Below are 24,760 nucleotides of genomic sequence, written 5' to 3'. Positions count from 1 at the left end.
CCTTCTAACCACAGATTTGGTCATGTCATTCTCATGCACACAAGTTCTGCAGGGCTCTCCGTCACTTTCAGGATAAAACGCAAATTCTGTAGCAGAGCACGTAAAGCCATTTAAAATCTGTTCCTGCCTAAATCCCCAGTCTCTTCTGCTAATAAACTCCGTAAGCATCCTAAGCTCTAGACTTTCTAAAATATACACAGTTCCCGGGACAACCCCTCTCATATGCTCATATGTTAATACATGCTACTTTTGCAGTAAATGCTGATTGAACAAATGAATGAGTGATGTATCAAAAGAAGAGAGAGTTTGGTAATTTGAATTTTATCACCTCTCCAAAAGCCAACGTCACAATTTCAGCCTGAACAAAATCTAAGTTTGGAAAGTTTTCTCTAAAATCGTGCAGTTTTAAGAAGAGTTAAATGATGCCAACAAAGAATCATGGCAAACAGGCTGTTAGAACTTTCCTAAGCATCTGGAAAAAGAGCACAGAGTGTGGCAGGATGGCATACACATAATATAAACTGTTGCAAGCACTTTACTCTTTACCACCAGCAAACTGTTGTTTACACCGCTGTGGCAGTCATGGGAGTTCCTGCTCCAGTGCCCCTGAGAACAGACCTGCAGTGGGTAGACAGCCTCCAGCTGCCCTGCCTTTCAGGATCCACCTCAGCCTTCGTGCACAGGCCTCGCTCTCCTCAAGGGCTAAACATGGCAAGGGTACTGGAACAGGGCTGTTGCTGCCCAATGCAGGACTCCTTGAAGGGCAATCCTCCCTCGGGCACTCCCCATCGGCGTGGTGAGCCCCTCAGAGCTGCGCTGCTGTCTGACGCTCTCCTCGACCCTTCTCCCCCTCCATCTCTTCACAGATGGCTGTCACAGTCTGAGGGGCTGCTCGCCCACTTCTGCTCCCCCACTTTCATCCTTTACTTGTATTTCCTCCTATAAACTCTCATAATTCCACCTAAATATCTGCTTCCCAGAAGACCTGAACTGATACATCCTTATCCATTGTCTATAAATCTATGCATAATTTGTAAAATAATTAGCCTAGTGATTCAGTAATGCTCCATAAACATATAATAATAACATCATCTCAGGCCTTTCATTTTGTATACTGTAATAACTTCTAACTTCTAACAGCAGGTTCTGGATTCTCTAGTAAATTTTAGCCAGTTTATAAAATAAAGGTCAGTGGAACTGCAAGGGGAAATGTAATGGAAGTAAGAGTTCCATTCCTTTTTCTGTCAAAGATAGGATTAAACTAGGACTACTCACTTATTCCTCTAACTCTACATATTTATGAGTCCCAGAGACTATCTGAAGCACGTAACCAAATCGGATTATTTTTACTACTAATATTAGCAAACATTTGAGTGAATAGTATTGATTAAATATGTGCTGTAGAATTGTCTAATAATATTACATGGCATACTGTTAAAAGTTGATATCTATTACATGTCATAAAAATCAATTTGAATGTTTTCCCACAAACGAACTGCTCTCCCTGTTTCAATGGCAGTCACCTCCCATTGCAGTCGACCCCAGATCCTGTCCCTAAAGTACACTGGTTAGGAGGTCATTCTCATGAACCAGAATGCCTGGGTTGTACTTACTCACTATGTGACATAATATGATTGTTGAAAGGTTTAAATGAGTTAATACTAGTAAAACACTTAGAACAGTGACAAGCACATGGTGATTTATAAATGTTATATAACTTTATTATGGAAAATAATTTAAAAACTGGTGAAAAACTAGCAGAAGTACTCTATAGCCTACAAAGTTATATATATGGATGTCTAATTTCAGCATGAAAGTTTTCTGTATGAGGGTTCTGCTCTACCTTTGTCAGGCTGCCTTAATGTTCTCCAATCAGAAGTTCCAAGAGATTAAAGTTGCTGCACACCCACTCATAACAAATGACATTAAAAACAGCAAAGGAGGTATAAAGCATTCAGGACTGCTGACTGTATTGACGCTGGGGCTAATCTTGACCAGTAATACCCAATAGAATCTTCCAATTCCAAAACCCAGTTTTATTCCACCTGATTTTGCTTTTGAAATTCCTTGGATGTTCAAATTATGTATTATTTACTTAAACACAAGACACAGAACACATACACATACATACACACACATACACGCAGCACCTACTACACCAGGTAATATTTTAGGTACTCTACAAATAATAAATAATTTAATCAGCATAAAACCCCTACTGAATTATGCACACTGATTTTATCCAACTTCCAGATTGGGAAATTGAGACCTTGAGAATTGAATTGGCTTGTCAAGGAAATCCTAATAAATACCAGTTGGCTCTGAAGTCCTTTCCTTAACGTCTCCATTGCACCTGCTGTTCCTGAGCACAAAGCACACACCCTGGATGTGGTTTCTGCCCAGTGGGGGTCCCAGACAGTTGGACTACCAGTTTTCTCAAACATGCCACACTGTTTCATACTGTTCCCACTCGGCTGGATGTTGCCTTTACTCTAGGAAAGTCATGTTTCTTCTATACCCTCCACTCTGTGCTTTCTGTGGACTTAGCATAATATCTTTTCTTTTTTTTAAAATGTGCAGTGGCACTACTGGATCACTACTCCAAAATCTGGAGACTCCAGGCTCACTGACCTCACTTACCAGACATGCAACCTCAGAAAAAACATAAAATCTGTATCTGAGACCATCTGCAAAAGGAAATAACAGTACCTAAATAGCTTACAGAACAGGATCAAATGAACTATTTATTAAAATGTTTTATACACTATCATATATACATGAGTTCTAAATCAGACTCATCATTTACCAACTGTGTGACTTTGAAAAACTTATGCAGCCTCTCTATGCCTCAGTTTCCCCACCTGTAAAATGAGGACGATAATAAAAGTAAATACTGACATTAGAGCACTCAGGAAATTATGTGTTCCACAGCGCCTCTATATCTTTACTATAAACCAAGTTCACAAAATGTTATCATCTAAATTCTAGGTAAAAGCACATTATGCTTTACTAAGAAATATTTATATGTGTTATGAATGGGAACTTTTCATACAACTTTTTAAAGTAGAAGCTAGAAGAAATAAACTGTTAAATAAATACAAACATGAATCTTTTCATATCTTTCAAATATCACTATATAACAAATAAGGCTGTTAAATACTTAGAATTTTTATGAATGTATCTTTTTAATTTAACAACATAGAATGAGAGTTGATTTTTGTCTTTTTCCCACTAAGACAAAAGATACATTTTTTCTTATCTATAGTTAAAGTATGGAATAATTCTATGGGGAAACAGTAAGAGTAAATAGATATTTTAAAAAATCAACCTCTGCAACTCACAGTCTCTATAAATGGTGAAGGGAATGTTGAAAAGTTTATTTTTTTCTTTTTATCCTCTTTTCATCTGCTCTATAATCAGGGCAAGTATTGCAATATAAAACTTTTTTGGCAAAAATGCTTAGACCCTGCAGTTATTAATGGAGTATTTCTTAAAGTGCAGAAAATGAAGTCTTATTAGACATTCATGCACAACAATACCACACTATTATCTATTGTAAATCTGGAATCACATTAGTATTTTGGAATTTGTTGTTATTGTTGCAAATTTACTTATCAGATAGGGTTAAATGTTGATTAAGAACATGCAAGATTAGACTGATGTTCCAAAATATGCATCAACATAATAAATGTTTATCTAGTGGTGATCTGACCCTCTGCCCTTCAACATGCCTAATTTTTACCAGAGAATATAATAAATATTTGCTTTTTATGTTTCCATGATGTGTGATGTTTCCTGGTAAAGCAAATGTAAATTTTGTTGCTCTTAATTCATAACCATTTAAAAGTTTGAAAAAAATCTATCTATAGCAATTTCAAAACCAGAAAGTTTCTTTGCACTGCTTAAAAACTATAAAAAGATTTAGAACTACTAATGTTAAGTTGTAATTATATTTGTTATTGTGTCATATAAAATTATGTGTTTTAAATATTGTTGATAATGAATTTCCATGGTATTTTATAGCATTTTGTTTCTAATATCATAGAGAATGATTTCTTCATGTTCATAGGAGGAGTTAGGAGAGATCTTCAACAATAGATTTGTATTTTTAAGGACAGTAGCTCTCCGTTGAGTAGAATAATAATCATGTTTCAGTTGTGAGCTGATAATTTCCGGAAACACTAGATCCTTAATACCTTCTGGAAGGTTAAAGCTTGTTATAAACAGCATTTCTAATTGGCTGACGAAAAGTGGGCCATAAAATATTTACGCTTTTATATTAAAGTTTTTATAGGTTTTTGTTAATCCTGAATGTTTCTGTTAGATATGAAATTTGGGCATAAAATATCATCACACCTTTAATAATTTGATTTTGCATCACAGGCAAAATATTTAGAAAGTAGGAAATATAGATGCCAGGGAAAAACGGCAAATTGTAACAATCGCAAGTTTGCTTTCAGCAGAATGCTGGACATTGTCAGACTCCCTGGATTATCTGTTTCTAAATAGTGTTCATCTTTGATTGTATTTCTAGGCTGTTTTACAGCTGTGAATTTGAATTTCAGAAAACCGATAGTGATGTATAAGATTTTTCTTACTATAATTAAAATGATGCATGTATTTGAGATATAACTGGTTTACATGCAGTGGGAAAGATGACTCCAATCATTATCTTTTTTTGTCATATAGGAAATTAACCAGTTTTGGAAAAATTAACAAATTTGTTTAAGAATTTCTGATTGCCTACACACACACACACATACCCCCCCCCCACACACACACACATGTAGATGTATATGTGTATCTGTCTGTTCTTCAAATTTTCCTTTAAACCAGTTTTCATCTTTTACTATTCTCATTATTAAGTTACATAAAATCTTAAACTTGTGTTCATTTTATATTAGTACCGCAGACATGTGGTATTTTGAAAATTGTATTTTAGTGAAAGGGCTTTTTTAATATGAAGCAAATGGGTTTGAAAAAATATATAATTAGGAAAAATGCCAATTTGGACCAGCCAAATTTGGCATTAGATACACAGGACTATCCCAATTGTTGTGAGTGTGAATGGAACAATAACAACTCAGCTTTAATATCCTCAATCTCTAAGTGATACTAGTTTAAACGTGTTAAAGATTAAAACAATACTATATCCCCAAGGATAAGCAAGTTTCTTGTAGTTCACTGAATCATGCAATGAAACTGGAATATCTGGATTAGATACTAGTTGTTAGATACCAATGTCTGGATTAAGTACTGGAAGTATGTTACCATATTAAAAAATGTGCCTCAAAGCAATGTATGGCCAAAAGAAAACCAGAGGCAAACCATACATTAGAATATGTTTGATCTGTGAAAGAGAAGAAAGCAGACGCACACATCACAGATACCAGCGCGCAGACCCAGAGCTATGCAGATTAACATCCAAGCGATACACTTTCAAATGTACCACACTTAGTTACAGCTCAGGGAGAGTCATAAGTAATTGTGAGACACCTTTACAACAGCTCCCCCCATTTACCGATTGAAATAATACATACAGTCTGGACTAGTGTCGAACTCAAACTTGCGACTGTTGGTCCCATATCCAGCTGCGGTTCGGGCTCGGATTTGGAATACATATGTAGTGTCAGGCTTGAGGCTACTGATGGTAACATTCGTGCCTCTTGCCCTCAGAATGGTATAACTTGTCTCTTGTTCCTGCTTTGAGGTAAGAAAAATCATGTTAAAATTGAATCTTCATAATGCTATCAAATGGTAAAAAGGTGAACCACTCAAAGCCATTTTCTCTTGGATTTTAACACAGGGCATAGGAAAGATAAAAAAGAAGAGTCATTTCACTTTCTGAATGCAATGAAAGCATTTTTCAAGCCAAAAATATTTATGGAATTTTCTAACCTGGATAAAACAATTGTGTCATACACATAAAGTAAGAAGTCAGTTTTTATTCTTACAAATTAGTGAATACGCAAGTGAAAATATGTTCTCTTCATAGCAAGGCTGAATGAAGCTACAATTAATTCCAAGAATAAACTTTTGAAGAGGAAAATACCCTTTTGAATTACACTTATTAGAAATGTCTTAGTGGTACTCAGAAAATATTTCTGTCAACTGTAAAATATTAAATTTATAAAGGTCCAGTTATATAGCTCTACATTAATAACTTTGTCAGCATCAACTATATTTGCACTGTGTTTAAGTCACTGTGGTTTAGCAGAGGCAGAAATCTTCAGATCAATGTCTAAAAATATTTCCCAAAAAGGATCTCCTCTAGAAATTCACATAGGAAACTCATACTACACATTAATTGTAAAATCTTTTTGTGTCAAGCCTTGTTTACAAAAACTGTATTTACATGAAATTGTGTTTTTCATCTACTGCACATTAAAATATACTGAGAATTTTATGGGTAACCTGATTTCAAGCAATGATGAAATGTCCCTGCACCTGGGCTGAGGCCTTTGTGTGTAACAGAACTCTGTATATATATCATCACACAAAATTGCACAGAACATTATAGAAAAAATGTACAGTACAGATACTTTTTAGTTAAGGGTGCTGGTTATGTATTAAATGGCCTCTGAACTAGTATATTAAATGATGAAGAGGGTCAAGTATATTTATTTTACAGAAATAGTTATTTCATTTGTTTAAAAAAATATATTGTGCATATATCCAGAACTTGGCTCTGTGTATCATCATTAGTGAACTAAATAGTCTGAAAAGTTAGACCTTGTACAGGTTAAATTCTGATGAAACGTTCCAAATATTTCCAAGCATCATATATGCACACATACGTGTGTGTATGAATAATTTTAGATGTATTTATGACATAAATATTTATATAAATACTAATTAAAAATAAGATTACATGTATATATGTATCAAATTTAAAGTTGCTGAGGGAATAATGAATAGAGATTCGGACATTTTTTTCTTGTACTGGTTAATATTGTTTTAAAATAAGGTGTTCACTGTGCTTTGTTGGCAGTGTTTAAAATAAGTTCAGAAAAATTTTATGTTTGTGAAAGACGTAAACAGAGATTAATTGTATTTTTGAATCAGCCCCATAGATTAAGGGTTGGGTTCTCCCTGGTTCTGATATTCAGTCTGAAATGAGGATTATCATTAGTTTCTTTTTATTTTGTTGCATCATCTATAAAACACAGATTCCTATATTTGCCCAGTCTGTCTGCCCACTTTTAAAAATAAAAATCATGATAGGTGAGTATTTGACACTACCACAGTGAATCACTGAAAGCTAGGAGATAACATTTATACTATGATTTTGGCACAATAAAGTTTATTAGGACTCAATTTTTTTTAATGAAAGAGACATTCCTTTTCCCTTCAGGGGGCAGTATGAAAAAAAGAGCATCAAACTTGTGAAATACATTAACTTCATTAGGGAGAATAACTACATAATGCAAAGGAATATTTATACATTATACCTTTTTGTACAATTGATCATACCTCTAATTCTCATGTTTCTAATAACCCATTCTCATGTAGAGGGAGGTAAGTACAGGGGAAAACATATTAAATGAGAAGGCGTGGTTGCCAGGATTCAAAACAGACCTTATGGTTATTAGCTGTGAGGTATGAGAAATTCAAATAATGCCACTGACTCTCAGGTTTCTTATTTGTGAAAGAGCCTATTTGTCCACTTTCATAGAATTATCAGAAATCTCATAATTGAATAATATATGCAGAAGTGTTCTGTAAATATAAACTGCTGTAAAATACACAAAAGGTTTTTAATTCCCTTTAAAAATACTTTGCAAACTTCAGCAGAGACACAAACATGCTGTATTCATGTCAGTAGCTATAAAACCACCCTGTCTGATGATAGGGTTTGAGAACATCTTGCTTTCAAACCTCACCATAAACTTATAACCAGGGAGAAATAAATGCTAATCAGAGTGATAAAATATCACAGCCTAAGTTCCATTTGTAATCATGTACCTATTTTTTATAATTGTATTACTGAACCACAATTGTATGATATGAGGCAAATTTATCCACCCACTCCCATCTTCTGAATCTGTACAAAGTCAAAGAAGCTTTTCACCATCAGTTCAATACTACAATGACTTTTGTTATTGTATTATTTCAATGTTCTTATCTGCGAATGTGAAGGTCAGGAATGATGCTTAAGGCAATGAACTAAGGACTAGTTCATCAATAGATTAAGGAATTACCATAAAATAGTTGGTAAAACAGGAGTCTCAGTATGGAAGAACATAACTATTATTTCTAATGCCACAGCTGGCTTAAGTCTAGTGGTGACATCTTTGCTGTGGCTTACTGCTGTAGAAGGGGCCATATTTGACACAGTGATTTCTGATCCCCCCTCTACCTATCAGTCAAAGGTAGAACACGACCAGTTTTAAACAGTTCTACCACTTCCTAGCAATGTCACTGGTGTCTTTGCAAGAACACAGATCATGAAAAGGAAACATTTTCCCCCACACAACACAATCCATTCACATAATCTCCCCACCTTTTCATAGTATTTGACTTCGTAGTCCAGTATGATCCCGTTAGGGTGTTCAGGTTCTTGCCAGGACAAAGAGATGCTGTTTCTGGATGTCCGATCCTTCTTAATCATTATGACAGGTGATGGGGCTGTAAAAAGACGATGGCAGGGGATGGTGGAAGGAGGCAAATTAATTGGGTTAGGAAGGGTGGTGAAGAAGAGCAGATAAGAAGGGAACAAACAAATGGAGTCTCTCATTGTTCTAATCTTTGTCAAGAAAGAACTATGTCCATTTCAAAGGCCCCTGAGCATTAATCTGGCCCCACATCAAGCCTCAGCAGCTGGATTATAGTCCTGGTACATCCAGGCCTATGGAAAATGAGCTGAGATATTCAGCTGCTCAGTAGACTAGTGGCAAGTGAGCAGATGTTTTCAATCTGCTACTATAATGTAAGCAATGGAATACATTTGATATATTAAAAAAAGAACAGAACATCAGGACTACCTATTTGTTATAATGTTACAAAGTTATTAATGCCAGATTCTCCAGCTCATTGATAACATTTTCATATGCAACTCTGTAAGAGGACTGGAATTCATTATGCACAGGAGTCCCATGGTATTTATAGGTAATAATAATATTTAGTGCACTGTAAAATAGATAGGATTTAGGACATATTTAAGTAGGTCTTGACTTCTGACAAAAATCTCTCATGAATAAAAATATATATCAGGAAACAACAATCTTCTGCTTTTGCTTTTTTATTTCTTAAAAAAATACTTAACAGAAAGTGCTGAAGAAATGACTACTCCTTGGCCACAACTCTCTAGATATATTTTGAGATATCTTATTGGGTGGTGACTTTATATGTGTTATGTTTTTCTATGCTTTATCAGAAGAATAGAATCTGAATAAAAACCATCTGTTTGGATCTGATATCATGGGGTCACTTTCATTTCTAATGGAAGATTAAATATATATTTAAGTGATATCCTACTTCAAATCCTTGCATTAAAAAGAAAAGTACATACTCTTTATCAGTGTACTTCTGGTGTTAAATCTACTCTGGGGGTTCAGTGGCATTCTGCCCTAATGGAATGCAGCAAAATACATTACAAGCATGAAACAAATAAAAATCAAGATTCTTAGGTACGTTAACTGTTGATTTATTGTTAAAGGACCAGTTTTCTTATAGATTTTTTTCAAATCAAGGACTATTAGAACTCTGTGTATTTGTATTCCCACAACAGATAGTAATATTTGAAGTTTTGTATTGGATGATTTGAAGTTTCTGTGATAATCACAAGCTGACTTTGACAACCAACCTTTCATTTAAATTGTCCTTCAATAAATGCCTTTCATTTCTATTTCCTGTTGAAAATAGAGCTTTCTTTAAACTAGCCTGGTGGCACTTCATTGGAAACTGTAAAGCTAAATGAAGAATCCATTGCAATAAATTTCCCATACTCCTGTATCTATTATTTGTAAAATCTTCTTATGAACTCTTTTGTAATTAAAGCATCATTACTTTAATGACCTGGGAATAATTACATAATCTTTGGCCACGGAAAAATTTAGGTGTTACTTTTCTGATGGACAACAAAACTCATTTTTTTATTCACCTTTTGCTGACACTAGCAATTAATATCCTTCATGTAACTTAACATTATTTACCTTTCATGTTTACTTGTCATCTATTCCGTATTGTTTTATTTCCCTAATCGACCTCACAATATCCTTACCCCCCACCCTCTGTGGGTTTGCTGCTCTAAATTGATTCTGAGATAAGGGTAATTTATTTTGGTTCTATTTAGTTGAAGTTTTAGAAACATATTCAATGTTTATAAACATATTGCTAAGCTATAAATAAATAACAGGCATGCTACACTTTTGAGAATTATTTTCTTTTAACTTACTTGAATACTTAGAAAAATCAATTCACTATCTAACCATTAATAGAAAAATTGCAGCCCAATGTCCTGGAAACCAAATTTTGCTTTTTGTACAAAAAAATAGAGAAATTCTACTAACTTCACTGAAGTAAATTCACTAATAGAGTAACTTTTACTGGGTGCTCATAGAGCATTTCAAAGATGCTTAATGTTGAAATGCTTCCCTAGTAAACCAATGAAGAGCCCATATTTGCTCCACATCACCATGAAACTGGTTTATTTTTTCAAACAGTTAAAATACATTTTCAAAGAAGTTTTGAAAATTACTAGTTACAGCATCTCTCCTTAAAAAGAAGAGAGAAAATAATTCATTTCAAAGAACAATTGTGACGAGGATTCTATTAACTTCTTAATGAAAGCTTTGCAGGTTGTTTTGGGGATCTGCCCAAATTTTACTGCTTCTGCACTAAGCAAGACTTTGTTAAAGTCTTCAAAGGTCTTTGAGCAAGCTGCAGGGCCCTGTTGGACTGTAATAAATAGTCTTTTGTAATTCCACACTTACTTAAGTACAGGCAATTGCTCAAAGCTTGTGCCATCTCTAAGTTAAATGAACCTTTTCTGATTGCTGCTTCTAAGGCCGCTGTTAAGTCATTTGTTCTGCTCTTTTAATACACGCCTCTTGTGTTGGCTGCATTTCAACAGTTTCAGCCTAGTGCACCAGCTGGAATCCTGTTACATTTAAGTAATGCTCATCAATATTTTAATATTAATAAATAATTAACATAAATTGTTTTCCGCTCTCCTAATAAATAATTTTAAGACACAGTAAAAGATACCAGGAAGAGACAAATTTTATGGGCACTTCACTGTATTACTGCTTTCTAAAGGGTTTTCTAGAACACTTTTTAATTCATATCTTGAAGTATAATTTATCCATACCTCCTCATGTCCTCTAATTCAATTTGTAATGTTAATGAGAAACAGCTATATGGATTACATTTCTTTTAGTTTTCAGGTATAAAAGAGTGATTTGTTCAAAATCAACCTTCTTTAATTTTTTTCTCTATCAAAGAACATAGTATTGCAATGTATATCATAAAAATAGATTTAGCTTATTTTACCCTCATTTCTCTGCTTTCAAAATTTGTGATTTGAAAGAATGGTGGGTAATAATGACAAAAAAATGAAATGAAATATAATTAAAAAACCAATCTATCCTGAGGCTAGACAAATGCTTGGAACCAGAGCGAAAAATTACACAGGGATGGTGGCACAGATTTTCCCTGGCTATATAAGTGAAATGCCGCTATATAAGTGAAAACAGCAATTACTGGTAAACACTCTAACAGCTCAGGATTGAGAGTGTTAATCTGGTGCCACCTTTATATACTTTAAATGATATATTACTAAAATGATTCTCTTACTTAAGGAAGAAGTTAATGACAATGTAGGTTGCTATGAAGCTGGGTCTAGGCATTTATGCAGGTTAGTAAATGACAATTTTGCAGGAAAAAATAAGAAACTAGTAACAAGAAAAATCAAAACAGTAGGAAGGTAATAATTTTTAGTAAGTTAATGGCCCTTTAAAATAACGTCTTGGTATGTAAAATACATTTCTGTTGTATTGGTATTTGAGAGGTAGCAAATCTTTAATCCTTAGCTTTTGCTATTCTGGATACAAGTGGTATGTGTGCCCTTTGGAAAATAAACAAGGGAACACAATATACTTGGTATAGTGAGATTTATTGTATTTCAACTGAAATTTCTTAAAAGAATACAAATACAAGAGAAAAATTAATAAGTTTGGGAGGGAATGGGAGGCTCATGAACCACATAGTTAATCATTCTTCATGAAGTTTTCCTAAACTTACACTTGCTTCCTCCCCCACCACAAAAAATTCTTAAACTTGTGGTATCACAGTGGACTTGCCCTAGACTCTTTCAATTCATTCTTCTTTAAAATTTTTTCTTGGTCAAGACAAGACAGGTATATCACCCTATGTTTTCTAATAATACGTGTTTTGTGAATGTTAGTATCAAAATGCTTTTCAATTTCTGTTCTTACTAGGAAGACACAACTTTCTGGGGAACAGGGTCGAATTATTCACTGGGTATTTTCTTCCCTAGTTCCAGGTCATTGCATTGGCAGCCTCTTGAATCAGAAATGTGCAGTGACTAGTCCAGAAGACAGAGAAACATAGTATAACCCTTAATAATTAATAATTGAACCTCAGTCATTTATTCATAAAGGAAGAGAAAGAATTTTCTCATTGTCAGGGTAACCTGAGCCATTGACTGGATGTAATGAAATAATAGAAAACCAAATTACAATGAACAAGTAAAAATGTTAGGCTATAAAAGGTTTCCATACTAAAGGATTGGGTTTGAGATGGGGCTTATTTAGTTGACAATTTGTTATTTGAACTACACTAAGATACTTGTACATGCCAAATCTACTGACAGACACGGAAGGAATTCATTATTTTAACTATTGTGTTTTTAAGCTACATTTACCATTATTCTGTAACTAAAATATGACCCATCCTTATAATCAGGAAGTCAAAACTTCAAAATTCAACTCCTAAAGGATCTGGTTTGGTTCATTTGTTTTTATTGGGACTTTCCTCTTTCTGGGTTTGGGAATTTCTAATGAACCTCTGAGGTATCTCTGTGGTTTAGAGATTGGACAAGTTAAAGTAATAACAAAAAGGGCTCCGTATTTCTTTTCTAAGTCAGCCAAAGCTTTTAAAAATTATCTCCATGGGAAAATATCATGCAGTAAATGGTTGAAAGAATTTTCCTTTGAATCAGACATGCCTCTAAAAGCATTACTCCCTTATTTTTTTGTACCATCCATTACAATGCCCACTTAAGAACATTTCCTTCTCAGTTTTTCAGAAGTGAGCACTTCTATTAAATCCAGAAATACTCTTGTGTTTGAATTAGCATAATCATTCATAGCTTAATTTTCTCCATCTCTCCACCCCTACCCTGATTTCCCCAACTGTTCTCCAGAATTTCCTGTTTCAGTCTCAGGACTCACCATTTTTACAGCCTAATCAGTTTGAATTTCAGTTATACTACTTTGTTTTTTCTCCCTCACCTGCATGCCAACATCTGAAAACTCATGAATTTTCTTCCTATTCAATTGTAGTTTTCAGCCTGCTTTAGTTCAAATCCTTGCTACTTTTTTAACTCCTGCATTGGACTCTAACTTTCACCTCAGTCTTTCCAGAACTTCAACTTTCTATGCATTTTGATGATTTATCATTTTACAAAGTAAATAAAACATTAACTCTCCCCTCCTTCAAAATCTCATAATTTCCAATCAGTTTTCCTAAACTTGTTAACTAAATAATAAGCTCCAAAAGAAATGTCTAGGTAACTATATTTTTTAAGATGCTGATATCAGAAAACTCTCAGGAGCACACATTTGGGGAATTCAGGACTAGAAGAGGATATATAATTTAAAATTCATTACAGTATTATTTAAGACTCCTCATAAGACTACAACATACATACCAGATTTATCATACATTGCTTTGCTTTCAAAACTAAAATTCTAAAGACAGTTCCTTTGGTCATCTGTACATAAGTATGTGTGCTATATACTCCCTGTCTGAAACACTCAGTCTCTTCTTTTCCATCTGAAAAATCTCCTCTACTCATTATCTTTAGAAATCCATTGCTAATGTAATTCTTCCATAAAGTTTTTCTTGAGTCCCTCTGGCATTAGTTAATAAGCTTCTTCCTCTGTTCGTATGTACAGTAGAGTTGATCAGTCTCATATTTGGCCAACCACATTGTCTTGTAATTACCTCATTTGCTTACCAGTACGTTTTCTCACTCTGTTGTCCCTCAGAGTTCTCAGTGCCTAGCATCATGTCAATCCTGCGTAAACCTAGTTATACAGTTTGGTTAGCTTTGCAATATGATGTACAATGTAAGCCTTATTTAGCTCCTGATGCTAAAATAACAAAATTTGAACCAAAATGAAAATTATAATATGTTTCACAGACACTATTACCTATAAAATTATGTCATTCATTTTCAATGGTTAAAGAGAAAAGCAAATTTCTTCAATCAAATCAGTAGTTCTGGGAAAGAAACATTTTCAAGCATATATGTAGAAAATAGATTTTGGAGGGAGACTAGGCAAAATGATAGCAGAGTAGGACACTAAGGCACAATCCTACACACTTCCACCTACACACTGAAGCAAATACAACTGACCCTGAAAATGATCTGAAGACTGCAGAATAGACCATCTACACCTGAGAAACAGAGAGGACCACACTGAGGAGGGTTAAAGAGCAGAGCCATGATCAATGGAGATCCAAGCCCTTTCCCCACCCCAGCCCACAAGCAGGAGGGAGGAGAATGGAGTGGGGAGGGGATAAACACTCAGGAATTGGCACACCTAGCCCTGAAGCTCTGGGAATATGAGAGGACATTACACTGGGCTTTGGTGGTTAATAGGGCTGGACATCAGGGAGAGTTGGAGCACTTTGTGGGGCAGAGACTTCTGTCACTTATGGAGGACAGGGAAGCTCTGTCTGTGCCACTGAGACTCAACACAGGGGCAGCAATTTGAAAGATTTATAAGTGGTGAGAACTGTTCCATAGGGGCAGGAGTCAGGAGGAGTGCTTTCAAGTGGAGAAAGGGTGAGTGGATGACACTTTCTGGTCCTCCTTCAACCCAACTGGTAAGGCACTTCAGGAAGCCAGCTCCAAAATATGCTTGTCTTTCTTACTATCAGCTCAGCCCCACAGTGGTGCTCCCCTATGTACCTGCCCAGCCCACTTGGCCCAGCAGTGGTCTGACTTTGCTGACTGGCAGGAAGAAGGCAGACACTTTCCTACCTCTCCCAATCCTCCCTCAGATCAACTGGTCAGACACTTAGAGGAGCCAGTTTGAAACTCTACTCCTGCATTGGACTTTAACCCCAGTGTCCCATGGTATGCCTGCCCATCCAGCACACTGGGCCATCATTGCTGACAGGCTGGCAGAAGACAGCCCCATCCACAACTAATCATGGCAGAAGTGCCTTAGGTCACACAAAGGGCATGCACAGGGGAGCTATTGGGATCAGCCATTGCTGGCAGACAGGCAGAAAGGTGAACCCTGCGCATAGCCCACCAAGAGCAACTGCAGTTCCCTTACAAAAAAGAATCAGGCACTGGTGAGCAAGAGTCCTGAGCTTCTAGGCACCACAGGATGCTCACTTCAGAAAGCCATTAATTTTAAGACCAGGAGGCATAGCTGATATATCAAATACAAAGGAAGAAACAGGAAGCCAGACAAAATGAGGAGTCAGAGGAATATATTAAAGAAAAAAATAAGATAAAACACCACAAAAGGGGCTAAATGAAATGAAGATTAGCAATCATTTTGATAAACAATTCAAAGAAACAGTGATAAAGATGCTCACTGAAGTGGGGAAAAGATGATCTCAGTGGGAACTTCAACAAAGATAGAAAATATGAAAAAGAACCACTCAGAACTGAAGAATGCAATAACTGAAATGAAGAATATATTAGAAGGATTGAATAGCAGACTGCTGGAAATATAGGAAAGAATCAGTGTTATGGAAGACAAAGAACAACAGAGTAACTGAGCTGAGGAACAGAGAGAAAAAAGAATTTTTAAAAATGAAAAGATGCTAAGAGAGCTTGTGACATATCCACATGAAACAATATTCATGCTATAGGAGTCCCAGATTGAGAAGAGGGAGATAAAGAAGTAGAAAGTTTCTGAGGAAATAATAGCTGAAAACTTCTCCAATCTGGGGAAGGAAATAGACATCCAGGTCCTGGAAATTCAGAGAGCCCTTAACAAAAGGAACCCCAGGAAGACAGTGCCAAGACATAAGTTAATTAACATGGAAAAGATTAAAGATAAAGAGAGAATCATAGAAGCAGCAAGAAAGAGGCAGACCATTACCTACAAGGGTAACTCCATAAGGCTATCGCAGATATCTCAGTAGAAACTTTACAGTCCAGAAGGGAGTGGCATGAAATATTCAAAGTATTGAAAGGGAAGAACCTACAACCAAGAATCATCTATCCGGAAAGATTAAAAGAACACCACAACTAAACCAGGCTTAAAGGATATGTCAAAGAGATTTCTTTAGTCCATCTTTGGATGGAAATGTTCACAAGTCTAAATATTTTTCAGCAGTGTAAATAAACCTACAGTAAAATTACTAGAGAAATTACTTACAAATCAAGTATGAAGTTCAAGAAACAAAAGTAGTAAAATCAACTATACACTGAATTGATCAAGTGATCCACAAAAGATGTAGATTATGACATTTTATACATAAAATATGAAGGAGGAAGAATAATAAAAAAGCAGTGCTTTTATGAGAAAATTTCAAAAAGTCATTCAAAATCAAGTGGACATCAACTTAATATAGACTGTTAAATATTTAGGCACTTATCTATGAACCTTATGGTAACCATAAAACAAAAGTCTATAACAGATACACAAAAAAATCTGAAAAAAAAAAAAAAGGAATCCAAGCATAACAAAGAAAACCAAAAATTATGAAGGAATACTGTATGAGAGGAAGAAAGGAACAGAAAGGAACAAAAACAACCAGAAAACTATTAATAGAATGGAAATCAGTACACATCTATCAATAATTACCTTAAATGCAAATGGACTAAATGCACCAATCAAAAGACATAAGTGGCAGAATGGATAAAGAAATAATCTATATGTCTATGAGAAACTCATTTCAGACCTAAAGATATAAACAGACTGAAAGTGAAGGTATGGAAAAATATATTTCATGCAAATAAAAGGAAGAAGGAAGCAGGAGTAGCAATGCTTATATCAGACAAAATAGACTTCAAAACAAAGAAAGTAACAAGAGACAAAGAGGGACATTACATAATGATAAAAAGATTGAACAAGAGGATATAACAATTGGAAATATCTAAGCACCCAACATAAAGTAAATAATAACATACCAAAAGAAAGAAAGGGAAACATACTCATATTAGAGGATTTTAATACCCATTTACATCAATGGCTAGCTCTCCAGACAGAAAATAAATAAGGAGACAGAAGTACTGAGCAACACATTAGTTCAAATGGACTTAACAAACAACTATATTCCACACAAAAGCAGAAGGATACACATTTTTCTTAAGTGCACATGGAACATACTCCATAATAGATCATATATAAGGACACAAAAAAAGTCTTATAAATTCAAAAAATTAAAATTGTATCAAGCATCTTTGCAGATCACAATGGTATGAAACTAGAAATAAATTACACAAAGAAAACAAAAAAGCTAAAAACATGCTTTTTATAATCAATGGATCAATGAACAAATCAAAATAGAAATCAAGCAATATGTGGAGAGAAATGAAAACAAAAATACAATAATCCAAAATTTGTGGGACACTACAAAAGAGGTTTTAAGAGGGAAGTACATACATAGTACAGGCCTACATCAAGAAACAAGAACAATCCCAAATAAACAGTCTGAACTGTCCACTAAAAGAATTAGAAAAAGAAGAACAAATGAAGCCCAAAGTTAGTAAAAGGAGGAACATAATAAAGATTGGAGCAGAAATAAATAAAATAGAAAATTAAAAAATAGGAAAAAATCAATGAAACCAAGAAGTGATTCTTCAAGAAGATATACAAAATAGACAAACCCCTAGTTAAGACTTATCAAGAAAAAAAGAGAGAGGACACAAACAAAATCAGAAACAAAAAAAAAAAAGGCAAAATTACAACTGACACCACAGAAATTCAAATAGTTTTATGAACATTCTATGAAATATATGCTAATATATTGGACTACCTAGAAGAAATGAATGAATTCTTAGAAATGTACAATCTTGATTGATCCAGGAAGGAACAAAAAATCTGAACAAAACAATTACTAGTAATCAAATTGAATTGGCAATCAAAAAACTCTCAAGAAACAAAAGTCCACAACAGTTGGCTTCACAGCTGAATTCTACCAAACATTTAAAGAAGAGCTAATACTCATTCTTCTTAAAATATTCCAAAAAATAAAAGAGGAGGGAATACTTTCAAACCCATTCTATGAAGCCTGCATCACTTTAGTACCAAAAACACACAAAGATGATGTAAAAAAGAATAGTACAGACCAACATCCCTAATGAACACAGATGCAAAAATCCTCAGCAAAACATTAGGAAATCAAATTCAAAACTACATCATAAGAATCAGCATCAACCATGACCAAGTAGGATTTATTCCCAGTCTGTGAGAATGGTACAGTATTCATATATCAATCACTGTGATGTACCACATTAATAAAAGGAAGGATAAAAACCCTATAATCATCTCAATAGATGCTGAAAAAGCATTTGTCAAAATTCAACATCCATTCATGATAAAAACTCTCAACAAAATGGTTAAAGAGAAAATATACCTCAACATAGTAAAGGTCATATACAACAAACCCACTGCTAACATACTCAATGGCAAAAAGCTGAAAGCTTTTCCTCTAAGATCAGGAACAAGACAAGGATGCCCACACTCCCCACTTCAATTCAACATAGTAATAAATCTTAGCCACAGTAATCAGACAAAAAAAAAATGAATTAAAAGGCATCCAAGTTGGTAAGGAAGAAGTAAAACTGTCACTATTTGCAGATGAGATGTTACTATATATCGAAAACCCTAAGACACCACCAAAATACTATTAGAAATAATAACTGGACTCAGCAAAGTCAAGGGGATATAAAATCAATATACAGAAGCTGTTAAATTCCTATATACTAACAATGAACTAGCAGAAAGATAAATCAAGAAAACAATTCCATAAAAAATAATAAAATAACTAGGAATAAACCTAACCAAGGAGATGAAAGACTTGTACTCTGAAAACTACAAGACACTAATGAAAGGAAGAAGACACAAATAAATGGAAATCTATCCCATGCTAATGGATAGGAAGAATTAATATTGTCAAAATGACCATCATGCCCAAAGCAATTTACAAATTCAATGCAATTGCTATCAAAATAAAAATAGTATTTTTCAATGAGCTAAAACAAATAATTCTAAAACTTATAATACCACAAAAGACCCCAAATAGCCAAAGCAATCCTGAGAAAGAAGAACAAAGCTGGGAGTATTATACTCCCTGGCTTCAAGCTATACTACAAAGTTACAGTAATCAAAACAGTATGGTACTGACACATCAATGTCACATAAATCAATGGAACAGAAAGCCCAGATATATGCTCACATATAGGTAGCCAATTAATATATGACAAAGGGGCAATGAATATACAATGGAGAAAAGACAGTCTCTTCAATAAATGGTGTCATGAAAACTGGACAACTACATGCAAGAGAATGAAACTGGATTACTCTTGAATCCCATATACAAAAGTAAACTCAAAATGGATTAAAGACCTAAATATAAGACATGAAACCATAAAACTCTTAAAAGAAAATATAAGCAAAAATCTCATGAACATAAGCATGAGTAATTTTTTTCTGGACATGTCTCCCTGGGTAAGGGAAACAAAAACAAATATAAACAAATAGGACTACATCAAACTAAAAAGCTTCTGTACAGCAAGGGATGCCATCAACAAAACAAAAAGACAACTTACAGTATGGAACAATATATTTGTAAATGATTTATACAATAAGGGGTTATCATCCAAAATTTATAAAGAAAACTCATATTTCTCAACAACAACAAAAATAATAACAACAATCTGATTAAAAAATGCACAGAGGACCTAAACAGACATTTTTCCAAAGAAGAAATACAGATGGTCAACTGGCACATGAAAAGATGCTCCACATCACTAATTATCAGGGAAATGCAAGTCAAAACCACAATGAGACATCACCTCACACCAGTTAGAATGACCACTGTAAAATAAGAAATAACAAATTTTGGTGAGAATGTGGAGAAAAGGGAACCCTCCAACACTGTTGGTGGGAATGTAAATTGGTACAGCCACTATGGAGAGCAGTATGGAGGTGCCTCAAAAAAAGAAAAATAGAAATACCATATGACCCAGTAATTTCATTTCTAGGAATTTACCAGAAGAAAACAAAATCTCTGATTTGAAAAGACATATGTACTCCTTTGTTTATTGCAACATTATTTACAGTAGCCAAGATATGGAAGCAACCAAAGTGCCCATCAACAGATGAATGGATAAAGAAGAGGTGGTACACACATATAATGAAATATTATTCAACCACAAAAAAGAAAGAAATCCTGCCATTTGAAAAAACATGTATAGACTTAGAGGATATTATGTTAAGAGAAATAAGCCAGGCGGAGAAACACAAATGCCATATGATTTCACTTATTTGTGGAATCTAAAAACAAAATAAAATAAAATGAACAAAATGGCAGTAGACTCATAGACATTGAGAAGTAACATGGTTACCATGGGAGCAGGGTTGAGGTGGGTGGAGGAGATAAGTGAAGGGGATAAAGAGGCACAGAATCTCAGTCATAATATAAATTGATCACAGGGATGAAAGTACAGCATAGACCATATATAGTCAACAGTTCTGTAACATCTTTCTGTATTTACAGATAGTAGCTACACTAGTTGGGGTAAAGATTTAATAATGTATGTAACTGTTGAGTCACTATATTGCATACTTGAAACCAATATAATATTTTAAATCAGATGTACTTCAATGAAACTGTATATTAACAAAAAACAGATATGCAGTAAAAAGAAAAGAAATTTTGAGCAGTTGTGATAGAAGAAGGGTTTATTTCACAGATGTTTATTTTATGGATTAATAAAGATGAAATCCTTTTTCAATTGATTTTCACATTCCTTGTTTTTTACCATTAAGTTCTCCTTCTTTTAATATCATCCAATATTCTCACAGAATCAGAACAATCTTCAAATATGTTATTCAAAAAAAAAACCTACTTCTTCCCTCCTGTGTTTCTCCTTTACTCCCACACTCCTATCACAGTAACAACACTTCTGACACTTCTGGTTCACCAAATGTGTGGGCTTTTCCCACACCAAGCAATTCTGTGACACCAGCTGGGTGTCCTACAATTTAAATGAATTCTGACACTATCTACCTGGAGGTAGCATTAGATTCCACAGGTTAAGGGCTCAGTCCCACAAGACTGCCGCCCACTTCAGATGTCAACCACAAGTAGTAGGTCCCCAGATTTCCCACAGCTTCTGTCACAATTAACTACAAATCAGAGGTTCCCAAGACCTCCTCTTCAGGTTTGATTAATTTGCTACCATGGCTCACAGAACTCAGAGAAATACTTACTTATGTTTACCAGTTTATTGAAGGATATGAGAAAAGATAAAGATGAACAGCCAGATGAAGAGATATATAGGGTGAGTTCTGGGTGGGTCTCGAGTGCAGGAGCTTCTCTCCCTGTGACACTGGGGTGGTCACCCTCACGGTATGTGGATATGTTCACTCACCGGGAAGTTCTCCAAACAGTATACTATTGGGATTTTCATGAAGACTTCATTGTTATGCATGGTTGATTTTAACTCCATATTAAGCCCTTCTCCATTCTCAAGAGAATAGGGGTAGGGTTGAAAGTTCTAACCTTCTAATAATGGCTTGGTCTTTCCAGTGACCAGCCCACATCCAGGAGCCATCTAGGAGGCCACCCCAAGTTGTCTCACTAAAACAAAAGACAACCTTATAACCCCAGAAATTATAAGGGTCTCAGGAGCCCTGTGTCAGGACCAGGGTCAAAGACAGAATATGAGGACAAAAGATGCTTCTAGTGCTCTTATCACTTAGGAAATCACAAGAGTTTTAGAAGCTCTGTGCCAGGAACCAGGGACAGTGACCAATATATTTTTTCTATTATCTCCCATATATAGTATGGCTCTTAAAAATACAAGAGGCGGGTGGGGAGGCTGGGGGTAGGAATCATAGGTTTCTAAATTTAATATTGCAGTGTGAAAGTGGTTAACACTGATATATTGCTATTTTAAAAACTTACTGTTCATTTGGAGTTGATTAATCTTTAAGATAAGGAATCATGAAGATAGGAAATAGTAGAAACTTGAACAAATAAAGTTTTTTCTGACCTACTTGTCTTTGAAAACAATGCAGTATACTAGCAAACCTATCACAAGAATATTGAGATTTATAGAGAGGTTATATACATATCGACAGCATCAGTACATTTAGAAAAAAATAATATTCCTTGGATTTTCTGAGATATTCTACAATATTCTTTTCTCAGGTCTTTTGGGGAGCCACGAGTACTCAATATTTCTGCAGTTTGAGAGCCTTGTGAGCCCTACCCCAGCATGCACTGATCTACAATGCAATGAGAATGAGTTATTTGTCAAAATAGTTGTGTGTGTTTGCATGTGTGTGTAATCAAAATTTAAGTAACTAAATATGAAATCTTGTGCAAAATCAGATAAGATACAACATTTTAGTATATACAAGATTATGTTGGTATAGATGGCTCCAAAGATTTAGAGGAGCAGCTGTTGAATGTAGCTAATGGAAACATGGTGATAAGAAGATAATGGTTTAAGATCAAGTCTAGATGAATGCAGAGCAAATTTCAGATTAGAACTAAGCTCACCACCTTGCCAGTTTTTGATTGTTTGTATAAACGACCTGCTGAGATAAAAGGTCTGTTCTGACTGAGCCATTCTGCGGTAGAGCTGCACCATTCCAGCACAGAGCAGGTGGAATGGACTCTCTAACTCTAACTCTGATGGCATTCTCTGTGTAGCTTCTGACAAAGGGTTTGCTGCCTTCAAATTAGCTGCAGGAATGGAGAGGTACCAGCTACATATACCTTCAGGACAGACGAGGACTGACATTCCCCCAGACTCCACTTTAAAGACAATGGTAAGAAATCTAAACAGAAAATGTACATTTTGGGGTTGTTTGGTTTATGGTTAAAGCAGGAGGGAAGGGAGGAGAGAAAGTTGTATTATATTATGTTTTGTTATATTTATGAACTAGACAAAATATATACTGGTCTTAAGTAAATTAAACTTTTCTGGGAAAACTACAACTATAGATGGAAAAGGGGCACTAATAGAAATACTCTTCACTTCTTTTCAACACAAGATGAAAGCATCACTTGCCCACTTCTTACCCAGGGGACACAAACACCACTTTTTTTTTTAACTATTTTGACTGTGATAGATATGTTTGTCAAAAGTTATGGAAAGTTACTCACAATTAATACAATTCCCTATATATAAATATTAGCTCAATTTAAAAAGAAGTGAAAAGTATAGTTTTTTAAATTCGTATCTCAGCATAACACTGTATCTACTCTCTTTTCTTTTTTTCTGTGCTCTTGATGCTCTGGTATCTGGAGTCTTGCTGACTGGAGAAGACCACCCCTCCCAGGGCTAGCCTGTTCTCAGAGACAACAAAGACTGGCTCGAGAGTGTGTATCTCATGTGCAAACTAATCAACCTAGTGCCTTCTCTATTGGGCTTATTAGACTCTAGCAGACCATATTTCTCTGCCTTAATCATTCCAAGGCATGGTACCAGCTAACTAGAGAAAGTCCCTGTCGGAGTCCACTGAAATTATTCAAACTGGCCAACCCTAGATCTGTTTACCTTATCTTGCCTTGACTTGCCTCTCCACAGAAACCACAATAAAAGCTCCTGCCCTGCTTTCCTCGTGCTCCCTCTGCCTGCTGATGGGTCCTGTTGCTTCTCTGTGTGGCCCTCCATGGTGTGGCATCCCATCTCTCTTGGGAACTGTGAGTAACAAACTATCTTTTCAGGGGCAATTGCCTCCTGATCTGTTGGAATCATCATACCTGAATAATAAGAAAACCTACATTTCAAAACAAAGTAGTGGAATATCATCCAGAAGTTTTTTCAAGTAAGTAGAAGACACTTTTTGACAGAGGTAATGAGCTAGCTAAGGAAATACCTGGCAGGTACAGTGTTGCTGCAATTTTGTTTTTGTTTCACTCTTTTCAAATCCACAGATCTCCATGATGCACTGTCTTTTATGTTTAACCAACACCAAGGTGTAAAACCAAAGCATAGCAGCTTTGATAAAACTATTCAGCGTTTTAACCTAGTATGCTGTTTAAGGGGTAGGTACTTCGCACTTATAGACTTACTGTCTAATGGGTTCCTGTGTCTTTGTTCACTAGCCCCTATATTTTAGCCAGATTGCATTATTAGTTAAATTCTAGACACTAAGTCATAAGCAAATCCCTTATCTGGATCTACTTCTGTTGAAGCTGAAGGCAAACAATTTTGTTAAGCATTTGTTGGTTCTTTTCATTTTTACAAGCAAGAAAAGAAAAGAAGATGGAGAAAATGATACCACAATTGTGCCAGTTCAGAGATCTTCAAGGCATCAGATATAAACTCTGTTGTGGTAGGATCAGTTAGATCTGC

The 24,760-nt window shown here is 35.1% G+C and overlaps 1 protein-coding gene across 5 annotated transcripts in view; it reads right to left on the bottom strand.

The window, feature by feature from the left end:
- Nucleotides 1-24,760, bottom strand: part of EPHA3 (EPH receptor A3) — a 376,254-nt gene that overhangs the window by 62,573 nt on the left and 288,921 nt on the right. For 3 of the 5 annotated variants that reach the window (XM_057501930.1, XM_036899008.2, XM_057501936.1), the window contains 2 exons: nucleotides 8,504-8,628; nucleotides 5,541-5,700 (listed from right to left, as the gene is read on the bottom strand). In XM_057501930.1, coding sequence (XP_057357913.1) covers nucleotides 5,541-5,700; nucleotides 8,504-8,628 — 285 coding nt within the window. Of the gene's footprint in view, nucleotides 1-5,540; nucleotides 5,704-8,503; nucleotides 8,629-24,760 lie in introns of all 5 variants that reach the window. The other 2 variants (XM_036898999.2, XM_036899016.2) reach the window with 1 other exon arrangement.

The sequence above is a fragment of the Manis pentadactyla genome, chromosome 1 (genome assembly GCF_030020395.1).
Source record: "Manis pentadactyla isolate mManPen7 chromosome 1, mManPen7.hap1, whole genome shotgun sequence".
NCBI lineage: Eukaryota > Metazoa > Chordata > Mammalia > Pholidota > Manidae > Manis > Manis pentadactyla.
Note: the sequence above shows the minus strand (reverse complement) of the source record. Positions and strands in the feature narration are given on the sequence as shown.